Consider the following 16289-nt stretch of genomic DNA (forward strand, 5'->3'; position numbering starts at 1 on the left):
GAGGGAGGTGGAGGTCCCGGTGGAGCAGGGTGAGCCGGCGGGAGGGACGGCCCTGCCCGCCCTGGCTTCAGTCCCTTATTGTCTTGCCGTCTTTCCTGGCTGAGTATTTGACCAGCCTGCGCAGAGTGTTTTCAGAAGCGTAGTTGACAAAGTGTTCTTCACAGGTTCTAGAAGAAACAGTTTGCACACTTTTTTTTTTTTTTTGAGGGGCCCTCTGTGCTCGCTGCGGGGCTTGAACCCGCAGATCGAGAGTTGCCTGCTCTACCTACTGAGCCGGCCCGGCGCCCCCAGAAGAAGCGCATTTGGAAGAAGGGCTGGGACAGGCAATAGTTGCCAATGGGTGGTTTATAATTAATCATTCCTTGTTAAAAAAAAAACGGTGACTCAGTTTTAAGGACTCAGAAAACCATTACTCAAGCGACTTGGCAGAAGGAGTGGCCATCAGCTTGCTCCCCAGCTCTGCTTTTGTGGAAGAGAAAAAAAAGCCTTTTTCTTTGCTCTTTCTCGAGCTGCCCCAGTGCTGTGGGCATTGTTAGAACAAGCAGGGAGGGGCCGGTTGGTCACCACACACGGAGGCAGCTTCTGGGCTGACCTGGGGGAGGGAAGTGGGCAGAGAAGCAAGTCTCCTGGAACTGGCAAGTGCAGAAGCAGGACAGAGCTCCCTCTGGCTCCAGGCTCCCCGCAGCTCCTGGTCTGACGAGCTCCCCCATCTAGGGCAGGGTCAGCGTTGGCCCCAGACCACTGTGTCATCTCTGACGCGCTCTCTTGGCTGTTTCCAGTGGGGAGGCCCTGTCCCTGTGGGTCCCTCTCCAGCACCCTGCATTAGACATGTATTAAGCACCTACTGAGTTCTTTGATGAATGTCTCATAGTCACGGCTGGGGATGGGAGCCGTGCCCTGTGAAAGTGTCAGTGGAAGGAGGAGCCGTGCGCGGACCTTCCTGCAGCCACCCGTGTCTGTCTGTCGTGTTTGTCGGTTCTGGTGCCTGGTGAAGTCGGATTTCTGCTCGTCAGCTGAAGGGGGATCGGGAAGGTCAGCCCCGACCCGCATGGTCCTCCGGCTGTTTCTGCATCTTGGTTCCTACAGCGGTGGTACCTTGCGCGTGAGCGTCACATCTGTGTTAACTCTCATCTGGTGGAAAATGGAGAAGCCAAAATGTGGACATGGTGATCAGAAGTGTTGGATGGTAAAAATAAAATCTTAAAAATAACGAACAGAAGACAGCGGGCCTGGTGCCCCATCAATAGGGCACGTGGCTTGATCTCAGGGCTGTGAGTTCAATTCCCACCTTGGATAGAGAGGTTACTTACAAAAAAATCTCCAGGGGCGCCTGGGTGGCTCAGTGGGTTAAGCCTCTGCCTTCGGCTCAGGTCATGATCTCAGGGTCCTGGGATTGAGCCCTGCATCGGGCTCTCTGCTCAGTGGGGAGCCTGCTTCCCCCTCCCCCCACCCCACCCCAACCCCGCCTGCCTTTCTGCCTACCTGTGATCTCTGTCAAGTGAGTAAGATCTTTAAAAAAAAATCTCCAAAAGAAGCAGCGTTGGGTGGGTCTTCTAAACATAGCTTCATCGGGCACAGATGGAAGTCGTTGTGGACTCTGGACCAGACGTGCCCATGAGGTGCCCACTGGCGTCCGCACGCTCGGCTGCGTGTCCAGTCATGAAGGAACAGGACACATGTGACACACATGCTGGGACCAGTGGCCCCACTCCGGAGAGTCCTGCGCAAATGACCAGGAGCAGGTGGGAGGGAGCCGATAGCCGCATTCTGATGCGGCAGACGCTGGAAGCTCCCAGCCCTCCCTGGGCGGGAGAACCACGGTGGCGGGTATCGCAGGCACAAGGGGGTGAGCTACGGCTGCTCTTGGATGAGTCCCAGACCCGTAATGAATGACGAAAGCTCGCTTCAGCAGACTGTGTGTGCATCTTTTATAGAAAGCTTCCAAATCAATCAAGGCCCAGAAAAAATTAGGGATCTGTGTGCAGCGAACCTATTTTTAACAGTAAAGACGGGTTGGAACACTGGAACACTGCCAAGGCAGGGTGCCTTCTGGGTGGTGGCTGTGCGAGCGCTGGGGCTCTCGTGGTGGGACGTGTGCTCCCATGGTGGGGGCCGTATTTTTCAGTGGCTTCAGAAACAGCATCTGACCGTTACCGAGGGTCCCACATGAAGGGTGTGCTGTGGCTCGGGCTTCTAGAGCCATCTGGGCAGGGAGGCATCCTCAGGGGACCCGGGCTTTCAGGGGCTGGGTTGTGCTGCTGTTGGGGAAGCCTGGTTCCCGAGTCCCCGTTCCGCCGTGGGGAATGCATCTCCTGTCTCGAGGGCAGGGTCTTTCTGCTGCCAGACGGTGTCCTCCTCCTTGGGGTCCTTCTGGAATATTTGTGGGATGTAGGTCAGAGAGGGAGGAGAAATCAAGGCCGCGGGGTGTAACGAACCAGCCCGAATGGCCCTCCCTGCACGGTGAGATTCGACTGTTTTTCCAGAGTCCAAAGCTCTGGCGAAGAAACCCGGTGAGGACCGGTGGCTACCCTGCCCCTGTCCCCATCCCCGAGTGGCCAGCTTCCGGGTAGAGGGTGCTGGGGAGGGACGTGTCAGGCTCCAAGTGGTGAAGTGAGGAGGACTCTTGAAGGCCGTGCCTTGTCCAGCGGTCGCTCTGGGGGTGCTCTCCAACTGGGGGTCTCACTGACCCTTAGTCCCTCTGTCTGCCACCTTGGATGTGGTGGAGCAGGAAGGACAGCCTGCCAAGTGTGACATGAGCTCCTCCTCCCCAGAGGAAGGCTTAGCAGGTCAGACCCGTTGATGCTGGCCCTTCAGGCCGGGAGCTGGGGGAAGGCGAGGGCGGTTCCTGCCGGGCTTTTCCTAAATCTTTGGTGGGATTTATTGCTGCTGCTGCTAACAGATGGTTGGAAGGGCCAAGTATGCTTTTATTATTTTTTTGATTAAAGATTTTATTTATTAATATGAGAGAGAGCGAGAGGGAGGACAATAGGGGAGAAGGTCAGAGGGAGAAGCAAACTCCCCATGGAGCTGGGAGCCCAATGTGGGACTCGATCCCGGGACTCCAGGATCATGACCTGAGCCGAAGCAGTCGCCCAGCCAACTGAGCCACCCAGGCACCCCCAAGTGTGCTTAATAAGAAAATGGCTGTATTTCCTGGCTTCCATTCCCCTAGCTGGGGGATGCATTTAGTTAATTGGTTGACTAATTTTATCTCAAATTCTGCGACTCTGTTTAACCTGTACTGAAGAAAGTTCACCTTTCTTTAATTTTCAGTATTCTTCTCTCGAGTCGCACATACATGATACTTTTCAGGGGGAGGGAGCACATTTGTTCTTTTTTACCTTCTGGTTTGCTCCCAAGGATGAAAGTAGCCTTGTCCGGCAGGTTTCATAGCAGGAGCGGGTCCCCGGACAGAGGGGCCGCCCCGCCGCTGCGCAGCCTCCTGACGCCTGCGCGTCTGACCGCGTGTGGAAGGGTCCCCTGCTGTCCTGAGAGTCCGGGTGCGGCCCTGCGCCTGCTGAGCAGCTGGGTGTGTGCGTTCGCTCAGTCGCTCGCCCGCCGGGTGCCCAGCGGCCCCTGTTGTGTGCCGAGCAGCGGGCTGGGCACGGACACGGAACAGATCAGAGCACAGGCTGTCGATTCCTGTGGCATTAGAGTCTTCGAGGGAAGACGGGGGCAGATGTGGTAACCCTGTGGCAGCGGGTGGGGGCCGGGCGAGGAGGGCGGCGCCGGTGGGGACCTGATCCAGCTGGGGGTGAGGGAAGGCCTGGGGTGGGCGGTATGGAGACCTAACAGAGAAGGTCATGGGGGCAGCGGCGGGACTCTGTACCCTCGAGGGGCACGGGGAGAGGTGAGGCCTGCGAGTGTTGCGGGGACGGGTGGTGGAAGGCCCTGTGCGTCAGGCCTCATGCTCGGAATTCATGCTGTGGCCAGTGGCAGGCCCCCGAGGGTTTTCTTTTTTCTTTTCTTAAAAATTCATTTATTTTTTTGCTTCACTTATACATTTAAAAAAGATTTTATTACTTATTTTTAAATTTTTTACTCACTTGGAAGACAGAGTGCAAGTGTGGGGTCGGGGAGAGGCAGAGGGAGAAGCAGATTCTTTGCTGAGCCGGAGACATGGGTCTCGATCCCAGGACCCTGGGACCATGACCTGAGCCTAAGACGCTTCACCTACGGAGCCCCCCAGGCACCCCGAGGGTTTTCCGATCAGAGGAGTCAGGTGGCTTCCCGAGGCCCCTGGGGGGCCGTGGCTGGGACCAGTGGCTGGGCTAGAGAGGCGTGTGGTTCTGAAGCCCCCGTGACTTTCCAGACCAGGAGCAAAGCCCTTCTTGGCCACTGTGGGCTTACTGAGCGTCCTCTCCCTCCACAGAGGTGGCGAGCGGTGCGATGACCAGCCTGCCTGGGGCCAGCGTGACCCTGACCTGCCCGGGCGGGGAGCCGGGAGACGACGCCACCGTTCACTGGCAGCTGGAGCATCCTGTGGCCGGCTCCCCGCGGGGCAGCTGGGCTGCTGTGGGAAGAAGGCTGCTTCTGAGGTCTGTGCAGCTCAGCGACTCTGGAAACTATTCCTGTTACCAGGACGGCCGCCTGGCCGGAACCGTGCATCTGCTGGTGGACGGTGAGTTGAGAGCTCAGAGTGCTAGGGGACGGGTCCCAGCTGTCCCTTTAAACGCCTGTGATTTCCTTGGCCTGACAAAATCAGGAAAGATCCACTGCCGCCCGCCAGCCCTGAGATGGATGAGGCTGCTCGGGGCTGGCGGGGGCATCTGGCCGGCAGGGACCCCACCCTCCTCCTGGCCCGAGTGCTTAGGGCCGAGGCCAGCGGTTCACAGCCTGAGGCCTGGGTTTGGGGGCTCCTCCTCCTTCACAGCGTCACCCCTGTGCCCAGTGTCCCTGGTGGTTCGTGTGGTTAATTTTATTACCTTACTGTTGTGGCAAAGATTGTACGAGTGTGTGTGTGTGTGTTGGGGGGCTCGGTGTGGTCTTGGGGCTGGCTGGGGGGCTGCAGGGCCGTGTTCCCCCTCATTCTGGCTGTGCTCTCCCTTCAGTGCCCCCCGAGGAGCCCGAGCTCACCTGCTTTCGGAAGAGTCCGCTCAGCAAGGTAGCCTGTGAGTGGGCTCCCCGGAACCCACCCTCCCCAACCACCAGGGCCACGTTACTGGTGAGGAAGTTGTGAGTATCTGGGCCAGGCTGTGTGTCCATCTTCCCCATCCTTCGGAGGCCCCTGGAGGGGTGCCGGCTCTCAGTGGGAGGCTGGGCAGGGGTTCCCAGACTTCACCACTTGGGGATGACGGAGGGGCTGGGGGACAGAAAGAGAACTTGCCGGCTGGGCGGTGCTGCTTCGTGACCACGTGACCCCGTAGCCGTGGGGGGAGCAGTGTCACTTCCCTTGTTCAGCAGATGGAGAGGCTGATGTCTAGCCATCCATGAACTCACTTTAAGGTCATCTTGCTTGTAAGTGGCTCTGCTAGGGTCAGAGCCCAGTCTGTCTGAGTTTATTCAAAATGCCAGGTTTGGGGTTGGCTCTGACCCGAGCTGGCAGCTCCTGAGAAGTGTGGGGTGTGAGCCTTTTGTCAGGCCCCTTCCCTAGGAGAGGCCTTGAGAGCCATGGTGGGGGGGGGCGCGGAGGGAGGTCGGGGTGTGGAGCGGGGGGCTCCGCGGGGCCCGGGAGGAGCTGGGAAGGCTGTGGGGGGAGATGCTGGCCACGTGTCCGGGTGCTGGTTATTGAGTGTAAGCTGGAGGTCGTCAGGGTCAGAGATCCGGGCAGTGACTCCAGGGCTTGGTTTCTGCTGGTGTCTGTGTGCCGAGTGTCGTCAGGGGCCGACCTTACTGCCCGTTCTCTGTGCACAACTGAGCCCACAGACCGCCTGCGAGTGGCACGGCAGCCCATAGGGGTAATCGGGACCTCCGGAACGCAGACTCGGGTCATGGGTGTCGTCGTTTGGGACCTAGAAGGTGTTTGTCCCCAGACAGGATGTCCTGCCCTGCCCAGACCTGCCACGGAAACACCGGGCAGGCTCATGGGTCCCCACAGCAGCTCCTGGACTGGGGAAGTGGGAGGAGAGCTGCCAGTCTGTGGGGGGAAGGTGCGCGCTGCTCCTGCTCCGGGTACGCTCGCCCCGCGGTGCTGGCTCTCCCGTTCTTCCCAGCGCGGGCCCTGGGCTGCGTACTCACCAGGACGGCTGGAGAGGCGCCCACCCTCAGTACCCCTGGTGACCCTCCCTCAGCGTTAGGTGGGATGGAGGCTCTGACTCTGCCTGGGAGTGGACAAGCAGGGGGAAGCTTGTTCTGGGCAGGGGTCGGCCCCTGAATCAGCAGGGACCTGTAGCCCCGGCGAGCGGCCGGGTGAGTGGCTGCCCGCCCCTCCTGCGCCCACACATGTCCTAAATGGCCGCGTCAGGCTTCCAGGCCCAGTGGGACAGTGTCTGACTCACCCTGAATGTCTGTAGCTGCCCAGAATTCTCTTCCGGGCTCATTGGCCTCCTTGGGAAGCCGGGGAGCAGGTGCCTGGCTGTTCCATGGGCTGTCCTCGTCCCCCGAGGCCAAGTGGTTTCTGTTAGAGACTCAGGGCTGGGGAGGGGGCCTCCCTGGGCTCCTTGCTGCCCCTCCCTGGGGACAGAGGCCGGAGGCTCCCTCGTCCAATGCCTTAGGGGCGGGGTATGCTCTAGCTCGGCGCTGGGACCTGCCTGCGCAGGCACTAACCTGATTGTCTCCCTCTCTGGTCAGCAAATCCTAACATGCCCCCGTGGGGTGGGTGTTACCGATATTCCCATTTCTGAATGAGAAAATAGAGGCTTGGTGAGGTTGGATAATCGACAGAAATCACGAGACCTGCTAAGTGCTGCTGAGCGTGGGGCATCTCAGCCTCGCGGCCCCGAACAAGGGCGGACGCCAGCAGCCAGCCCGTCCTCGTCCTGTGTCCACAGTCAGAGCCGCCCGCTGGGAGACTCCCAGGAGCCGTGCCCCTACACCCAGGGGCTCCGCAAGTTCTCCTGCCAGCTGGAGGTCCCGGAGGGGGACAGTTCCTTGTACGTGGTGTCCCTGTGCATCAGTAGCAGTGCTGGGACCAAGTCCAGCAGGCTCCTCACATTTGAGGGCTATGGAATCCGTGAGTAAGCTCTTGTGCGCCCCGGCCAGACGCCCCTGCCCCTCTGACGCCCCTCACAGACGGCTGGGGGGCGCAGGGGCTGGCGCTGTGGTGTGCTGGGCTGGTGCCCTGGGGGCTTCCTGTGCCCTGGCAGGTGACACCGGGGGGCTGGTCTGGGCACTGGGGTGTCTCCGGCCCGTTCCGGGGGGACGGTGGCCATGCTTGCCGCTGCATGGGAGCCTGCCCTCCTCGCCCGCAGTGCAGCCCGACCCGCCGGCCAACGTCACCGTCACGGCTGTGGACGGAAATCCCCGCTGGCTCCGTGTCACCTGGAGAGACCCCCCCTCCTGGAACTCCTATTTCTACAGGCTGCAGTTTGAGCTCCGGTACCGGGCTGAGCGCTCGAAGACCTTTACCACGTGGATGGTAAATCCTTTTACTTACGGAGAAGAGTGGCTGGGTACTCAGGGTTCCTGGGATGAGACACCCGTTCTCTGTGGTCATGTGACTCCCTGCTGTGCGGGCGTGGGTGAGGCCCGGGTCCTCGGGAGGCTGGGTTGTCTCATTCAGCGCACAGCAGTGAGGATGCTGTCCCGCGCCTTCACCGGCCTGAGAGGATGCGCGTGCCCGGGATAGGCAGCTGGGCCGTGGGCAGGGCGAGGGCATGGCTGGTGGGGTCCTGCGCAGAGGCTCTGAGCACCTCTGCAGCTGGTCCCTCCCTGCGTCTGACAGAGGATGCCGCTGGGGGGGAGGGGAGGGCTGTCTGGCTGGTGCCCCCTGGCCTCACCCACTGCTGCTGGGCCCCCTGCCCACAGGTCCAGGAGCCCCGGCACCAGTGCACCATCCATGATGCCTGGAAGGGCCTGCGGCACGTGGTGCAGCTCCGGGCTCGGGAGGAGTTTGGGCACGGCTCCTGGAGCGCTTGGAGCCCTGAGGCCAGCGGCACCCCTTGGACAGGTACCATGGTGGGCGTGGCGGGGAAGTGTCCGCTGTGTTACTGTCCCCCAACTGGTGCTGTCACGGCGAGCCTGCAGCCACCCGGGTTTGGGAGGGAGGCCGGCACCAGCTCCTGTGTGGGGCGCACACGCCGCTTGTGGTGCTGCTGGCAGCTGGGGCCTTCGGCTCTGACCACGCGGGTCCCCTTCCTGGCTGCAGAGGTGCGGGGGGGATGGGGGGCGGGGCACGCAGCACCCCAGCTTCATGGGGAAGCCGCGGAGAACATGTAGCTGTACTTAGTGTCCACGGTTACTAATCTCTCATTTTTAAAAAGGTGTTAAAGGTGATAAAACTGCCTTTGGGGAGTTACTGAAATAACTGTGCTTGATAGAAAACGTGAAACATTCCACAAATGTATGAAAAATGATGATTATCAGTATTTTTACCACCTGGAGAAACCCAGTGAGAACATTTCAGTGTGCTGCTTTCCTTTTCCAAGTATGTGTGTGGAGAACACCGTGAGTGCTCTCATGTTACCAGGTGTTTTTTGAAAATGTGTTTAGTAACTGTGATTAATGTGTTTTTTTAACTGCTGAAAAATTTTTTAAAGATTTTATTTATTTGACAGAGACAGAGATCACAAGTAGGCAGAGAGGCAGGCGGGGTGGGGCTGGGATGGGGGGGAAGCAGGCTCCCCGCTGAGCAGGAAGCCAATGTGGGGCTTGATCCCAGGACCCAGAGATCATGACCTGAGCCGAAGGGAGACACTTAACCAACTGAGCCAAGTCACCCTTAACTGCTGAAATTCTTATCAAGTTAGTACATTCTCACAGCCAAGAAGCTGGGAAGGTTTCTAATACCAGTGCCTCTTGTCCTAACCCTTCCCGTGTCCAGTCCTGCCTCCCAGAGGGAGCTGCTTGGCCTCTGTTTCCCGTTCTTCTCCTGGTGCCTACGGAGCAGCAGCTAACACAACTGTTACGCGTGTTTCCTGAGAAAACAATTTAAGGCATCTTTGGATTCCTTCCTATGAAAGCTTAGGATTGAGCAGACCCAGACCCAGTGCAGGAGTTTCCTGGATTATAGTGCCGGGGGGAGGGTCATCTGGTGTCTGGTTGAATGCTTCCAGAGATGGAGGGCTCACCCCCACTCCAGGAGCCCATTCCGTTGCTCCTGGTGTCCGCGTCCTAGAATGGTGGCAGCTTCAGCATCACATCTCTTTAGCCCGGCAACAGGGTTGAGCCAAAAGAGTTGTTCTTAAGTACCAGTTAATTAAAACAGAAAATACAGTACCCGTGCATTGATCACGTGTGGGTAAAACAGAAAGACAGGAATAGAAGTGACGGCCGGGCCCGTCCCTGCCCTGCCGGCTCTCCTACCCCGGCCCTGGGGAGAAGACTGGCACAGAGAGGCTGGCATTCCGCCCCCGAGAGGAGGCTGGCGCATGGTGGCTCTTCCTCTTCCTGCTTTGCCGCGTGACGCTCTTCTTTCCTGTCCTGGGGGAGCCAGAGAAGGCCTGGGTTAAGGAGCTTCTGAATTGGACGCACGTGAGGTTGCGGGCTCAGATCACAGCTGGTCCTTTTCCTGCCGCTGCCCGTGGAGAGCAGGAGGCAGGTTTCTGTCGGACCCTCTTCTCAAAAGCTCCTTTCCTGCGAAGGCCCGGACAGGAAGCGGGGAAGGCCTAACTGGTCTGTCTCCCACAGGGAGACCGTGTAAATGCATCAGAACGTCCTCAGGCTAGCTCGTGTTGACCTGTCCGTGACTTTCTGTGATTCGTGTACATTTTGAGCCAGAGCAGGCTCATCGTCCGAATGCCGAACCTTACTGTGGCCTTGGAAGCCTTGGCGTGGGGGCAAATGGCTGACAGCGTTGTGCGGAGGGAATGTCTCGGACTCAGGCTGAGGCTTGTTTATTTACCCCTCTGCTCAGACGGTCACAAACAGCTTTAAGGAATTCTGTTTGTGTTAGAAAGCTCTTTCTTTGTCTTTAAAAATGTTGGAATGTGGTAAAACACATGTAACTCAACTTTGACCACTGTAGCCGTTTCTGAATATCTGTTCAATGGCGTTAAGCACATTTGCGTGGTTAACATGCCGTCCCACCGTCTGCTCCCAGAGCTCTTCTTGCTGCAAAACCAAAACTGTCCCCATTAGATGCGAAGGGGACCGCCACCTGCTGTCTCTGAGGTTCGCTCCTCACGGAAGTGCCGATCAAGTGCTAATTGATGCTGAAATTAAGTTTGGTTCACGGTTTTCTGGAAAATTACATTTTGATACTTCTGGTTGAAATGTAGAAAATAGAGTAATAATTATTGATAAGATTGTAAGGAATCATGTTGAAGTATCTAATTGTGTCATTTCATCAAGGAGAGGTTTGTACTCGCACTCTTGAACCGGGAGAGCTGTCTTTCGGTGACAGGTCTGTTTCACGTAGTGTAATGTCCTTCGGGTTCATCGTGTTGTAGCAAGTGTCCAAGCTTCCTTCCTCTGAGGCTGAGGCCTATTCGGGGCACAGTGGCCCACGTGTGGCTTGCGCACTCACCTGTGGCGGACTCTGCCGTGAGCGCCGCTGGACAGCATCTGTCTGGGTCCCTGCTTGCGGATCTTTCGAGTAAATACCCAGAAGTGAAAAACTGCTGCCTCAGACAGTAGTTCTGTTCTTAATTTATTGAGGAACGACCGCACTGTTTTCCTCCGTGGCTGCACCATTTTACATTCTTACCGGCAATGTACAGGGTTCCAATCACGGCCTCCTCCACACTCGGCATTTTCTGTTCTTTGTGTTTGGTTGCTGGTAAGAGCACCCCCGGGCGTGAAGTGGGTGTGAGGCTGGTCTGCGTTTCCATCAGGGCTGTGATGTTCACCACGTTTCCGTGTGCTTCTGGCCCATTTGTGTGTCTTCCTTGGAGACATGTCTGCTCAGGAAGAAAGTTCTTTCTCACATGAGCCCCACCCTGTCCTCTGGGGTAGACGAGTCCCGAGACAAGTCCACTGGTCTGGTCTTCCGAAGTTCTCGGCGGCTCCCAAGGACCCGTGTCTTCTCAGGTGTCTCGTCCTTGGCTGCCATGCGGAGAGCCTGTGCTCCCTTCCTCTGCACCTGGTGTCCTTGGTGGCTGTCCCTCTTCAGATTACGGACATCGCCCCCACAGTGGGCGGCGGTAGAGCTGGGCCGCCTGGCCAGCACTGGATCTGGTCTTTGACTTTCCAGCTTGGGGTGGCTGTGCTGCTGTGCCTTGCTGCGGTGACTGCAGAGGCTTGGACAGGACACCTGGTGGCGTCTCCCATCAGTGACTGAAGCCTTCGGGACCCCCTGTCCTATGCACATGTGGTTTTGGGGGATCCTCAGAGCCCCCCAAGAGAGAAGCTGGCTGTCCCCCCTGCTGAGGGCAGTGGGGGGCCGGGGGCCGGTGCGAGAGAGCGGGGAGCTGTCTGGAGGCAGTTCCTTGGCTTTTGGGGCACCAGTGGGCGTCCCAGCTACCCGGGACCCAAATATGCAGGCCGTTCCTGCCTCCCAGCCTTGGCGTGGGAGTGGTGACCTCTGGGGGACAGGGAGGTTATGGGAGACACGCTGGACCCGGGAGTCAGGCTGTAGGGCCTCTCAGAGCCTGAGCCTTGCCCATGTGAGGTGGGGATGCTGAGACCTGTCTGGTTCCCTTCCAGGTCTGTTTTCAAAACAAGCTCTGGCTGGTTTCATTGAAGAAATTCTTTGCGTGATTTACTTGTCACCAGCTTGTTCTGGCGTGCCTCTCGTGACAGCAGACACGTCTGCATAGGTGATGGCCATCTCCCATGTGTGCCGCTCCTGGTGGGAGGGGCCCCGGCATGGGTGGATGTGTGTGTGGCTCTGGTCCCCGTTACCCCGGTCCAGGCAGGTGCTGAGGAGGACGGCCCGTCTCTCTCTGCCTGTCTGGTCATCTTCAGGGTCTGCTTGTGGCTGGGCACATGCTATCCCCTTTTCCTGAAACGCTAGAGCCTAGAGATAATGGACTGTAGTGACTTTTTGTTCCCTACCTCAAGGGCCACTGCCAAGATGGCTGGGACGGAGGCCCCTTGCGAAAGTTTTTGTGAGCGCAGAGAGAAGACACCCTCCAGGGATAGTGACGTGTCTGCTGCAGGGGTGTTTGCAGTTGCCACACGGTGCTGGTTGGTCCCTGGGGTGACAGGAGGAAGGCTGTGGGTGTCCCAGGATCACTGTCCTGGACACCGACCCCGAGCCACTCAGACTATGGAGGGGGCGTGGAGTGGGCAGAGTGGGGAGACTTCCCCGGTGGTTATGGATGGTGGGGGCCGCGCGTCCCTGACCCTCATGTTGGCAGGCTGCGGGGCCGAGAGGAGGAGCAAACGCTTCCCGAGGAGGTCTTTGGGTGGCAGACGGTGGAGGAGTGTCTCCATGGAGACAGGGATTATAGGCTGTCTGCGCACAGGTGGGAAGGGGGGTTTGGGCCAGGCTGGAGCCCAGGTGTGAGAGCCACAGGGTCCGGCAGGTGCACGCCCATGGTGGAAGGCCTCCTTGCAGGTGGGGTAGAGGGTGGAGAGGGGCAAGGGGGGCCACTCCGTCCAGTAAGGCCATCACCCCTGCCGGCACCTGCAGCAGTGACACAGGGAGACGGTGCCCCTGACGTCCGGCCAGAAGGACGGGTCACAGCTGGATGGCCGCCGCCCCTCTCGCCAGTGGGAGGGCTTCCCCGGACCTCTCCTCCCTCTATCGAGCCTGCGGCCCCGGAGCCCCTCTGCAGGGAGAGTTTCGGGCAGGGGCCCGGGAAGCCCGCGGGGGTAAGTGGGCTTGGTCTCGCTGCTTACCCGCGCTCAGCAGACAAGTGACACCGAGGGTCCTTGGGTGCCCTGAGCTCAGACCCTTGGCCCCCTTCTTGTCCTGCGAGGGAGAGTCTGCGCCTTCAAGAGCCCCGGCACGCGGTTCCGGAGAGACCGTGCCCGCTGCGCTCAGCGCCGCTCCTAACCCGCCTCACCAGCCGGGCCTCGCTGCTGCCCTCCCGCCGGCCGGGCTGCGCACGCGCACACGCACAGTGGCCTGGCCACGCGCACGCACAGCCGGCCTGGACGCACGCGCACGCACACGCACAGCCGGCCTGGACGCACGCGCACGCGCACACACACCCGGTCTAGACGCACACGCACGTGCGCGCACACCCGGCCCGGCCGCAGTTGCGGGTGCGCTGCTCTCTCCCACTGGCCGGGTCCGGGCCCTGGGGCTCCGGCGTGTTTGGGGACCGTGGCCAGTGGCCGCTTGATTCTGCTGAGGAAGGACGTACACAGTTAAGTGGAAACGGCTCTTGGCCGTTTCACAGAAAGGGGGCCGCTTGGGGCGCGTGCGTGTCCGCGGCCGCGGGAGGTTCCCCTGGGCCCGCAGAGCGGCCCCCCCACCCCCACCCCCGCAGACCTCCCGCTGCTGCTTGTGGTGTCCGCGGCGGGGCGGCGGCGGGAGGCGGGAGGCGGGAGGCAAGGCCGGCAGTGATTGACTTGCTGGTGGGTGGTTCGCAGGTGTGAAGCCGCGAGCTGGAGGGGGAGGCCCTGCCGGAAGCCCGCCCTCCCGGCCCCCTTCCTGCTCGGTCAGCCCCTCTCCCCGCCCCACCTCAGATCGCCTCCCTGCCACCACCCTCCACCTCCTTATTTCTTCGTCCCGCTTCCCGCTCTGGGCTCCTGCCCCCAAGCCCTGCCCTTAACTGGTCATAATACAGTTGACGAGCACAAAAAAATGTCTTCTATTCTCTGCTCCCCCGCCCCCACATTTCTTATCTGTATTGAGTGTAATCGACCTGTAACACCAAGTTATGTGAGTGTCAGGAGTTTGATACTATGTTGCCGAATGCTGACGCATTCGTCTGCTTAGCGTCCCTCACCGAGGTGCTGCAGGTGTCTTTCCGTTTGGTGAGGACGTGAAGGTCCCCTCTCCCGGCCGCCCCCAGAGGCGCAGTGGGGATCTGTCCGTTCCCGGCGGCACAGCCCCCTCCGTGCCCAGCGCTGAGGGTCAGTGCGCGCTCGGTGTTTACCGGGACTCTGTGCCCTTCAGCGCGGGTGTGTCGGAGGAAGCGGCTGGGCCGGAAATGAAGAAACGGCGTCTAGGAGAGGTTCAGTGTCTTAACCCAGATCACTTATCTGTCACGGGGGCCTCTCCCGCCTTTCATGCTGGATTTCTCTATCCTAAAACCCAAGCGCGTGAACTCAAACCAATCCTCAAGTTAATGGAAATGAGCTTCTTGTTTTAAAAACTCCTGTGGGGACAAAAAAACCCAAACCCTCCTGTGTGGTCTGTCGGTCTTGTCATTCATTCTGTTACGAATGTGAAAGTGTCTCCTGTAATCTCGGAGGTGCTCACACAAGGAGAACACACGGTGGCAACTACCATTAAGGTTCCTAATAGTCTTTCCTAAATGCTTTTCCATAATTGAAATTTACTAACTACATAGTTTTTTGGCAAGATGTGCTAAATTCTGTGCTCACAAAGATGAGTACGGTACAGTCTCTGAATTTGAGGAATGCTCAATCTAGAGATGGTTCTAAAAATAAAGGAGAAAAAAAGCCCAGAGGCGCCTGCGTGGCGCAGTTTGATAAGCGTGTGACTCTTGACCTCAGCTCAGGTCATGATCTTGGGGTCAGGAGATCTGTGAGCTCCGTGCTCCTCGGAGAGTCTGCTGGAGACTCACTCTCTCCCTCTGCCCCTCCCCCTGCTCATGCTCTCCCTCTCCTTTTCCAGTAAGTAAGTACATCTTAAAAAAAAATCATTCTTAGAGCCAGAAAGACTTGTCACTTTTTTTTTAAAGGTTTTATTTATTTATTTGACGGAGGGAGAGAGATCACAAGTAGGCAGAGAGGCAGGCAGAGAGAGAGAGGGGGAAGCAGGCTCCCTGCTGAGCAGAGAGCCCGATGTGGGGCTCGATCCCAGGATTCTGGGAACATGACCCAAGCCAAAGGCAGAGGCTTAACCCACTGAGCCACCCAGGCGCCCCCTTGTCACTTATTTCTTACAAAACTTTGGACAAGTTCTTTAGCTGCCCATGCCTCAGTTTCCCCGTCTGTAAAATGGGGAATATCGTGATACTGTTCCCGAATATTGTTGTGGAGACTAAAGAGATTGATCCATGGGAGGTGCGGAGATTGGCACACATCAGGTGCTCAGTAAATGCTGGAGATGGTTACAGTTGGTGCGCTTTTGTTGCCACCAGTCACTTCGAGGCACTCGGGGGCCATGGCTGTCCGTTCCTTTCCCTTCTTTGCCCAACGTGCCTGCTGAAGGGAGGCGTTAGGAAATAGGAAATACATTTGCCTAAATGCTGAGCCTCGGGGTCTTTGTAAAATGGAGATGGCAGGGCCCACCTCACAAGCACCACAGGAGCGTGACATGGAACCCAGCGCGCACAGATGAGCCGGGATGTGGCCGGTGGAGCTGCCCACAGAGGGGTGCTGATGATTTAGGGACACTTTCCCAGTGGCAGTCATCTGACGTCCCTCGGGCCCTGTTTCCTCGTCTGTAAAATGAAATGACGATTATTCCTAACAATGCAGACATGCTTTACCTTCCATGTCTGGGGACAAGATGGTCTGCATCGGGGGCTCCGTGGCCATCTAGGGGGTCTTTAACAAGTCTTGTCAGTAAGATTTAATTCTGATATGCATTAGAAAAATTGTACTTGTTCTGGGTTGAGATAAAATTTCCACGTTGTACCCGGAAATCTAAGCCATCAAAAGTTAAGCACCCTACTCGGGGTCACGTGCCACGCTGGGCGTCAGAGCCGCAGGAGAGAGTAGATGGGTCACCCTTTCTGACTGAAGCGTCTCTGTGGGTTTGGAGAGCTGTTAGGAGCCCCTGATGTCTGGGTCCCATCCCCCAGATTTGGAGGCCATAGGGCAAGGTTGGAGCCCCTTGAGGCCACAGATGATGCTGCATGTGGCTGAGTGTGGGAGGCCCTGGATCCAGTGGCCATCTGCGATCAGCTGTATTCCCTAAGTAGGGCTGCCCCAACTCCCGGTCTTCGCTGTTATTGGTGCCCGTACCCTCTGCTCCTCCTCCAGTCACCCCTGCTGTGGGTCTGCCCGTTCTCGGCTCGGGAGGAGCACCCGGGAATCAGACTGGATCCTTCCCAGTTACCCCAGGCTGGTTTGGGGCTGGCTTGCTGTGTGATCTTGGACACGTTGCTTTCCCTCTTTGGGATTCTGTTTCCTCTGTACAGTGCAGGCGTGAACATGCTCTGGTTTCCTCCCCTCCTGGGGACAGGCCTGTCCTGCTGGAAATTCTCCGCTGAGCAGAAGTA

At 58.4% G+C, this 16289-nt stretch overlaps 1 protein-coding gene across 5 annotated transcripts in view; it reads left to right on the forward strand.

The window, feature by feature from the left end:
• LOC111138952 (interleukin 6 receptor) overlaps nt 1–16289 on the forward strand; it is a 48784-nt gene that overhangs the window by 11313 nt on the left and 21182 nt on the right. For all 5 annotated transcript variants that reach the window (XM_022490981.1, XM_022490983.1, XM_022490985.1 and 2 more), the window contains exons 2-6: nt 4373–4621; nt 5052–5175; nt 6930–7111; nt 7350–7516; nt 7906–8047. In XM_022490981.1, the coding sequence (XP_022346689.1) occupies nt 4373–4621; nt 5052–5175; nt 6930–7111; nt 7350–7516; nt 7906–8047 (864 nt within the window). The remainder of the gene's footprint in view (nt 1–4372; nt 4622–5051; nt 5176–6929; nt 7112–7349; nt 7517–7905; nt 8048–16289) is intronic.

This window comes from Enhydra lutris, unplaced genomic scaffold (assembly GCF_002288905.1).
Source record: "Enhydra lutris kenyoni isolate GAN:26980312 unplaced genomic scaffold, ASM228890v2 scaffoldscaffold94, whole genome shotgun sequence".
Taxonomy (NCBI): domain Eukaryota; kingdom Metazoa; phylum Chordata; class Mammalia; order Carnivora; family Mustelidae; genus Enhydra; species Enhydra lutris.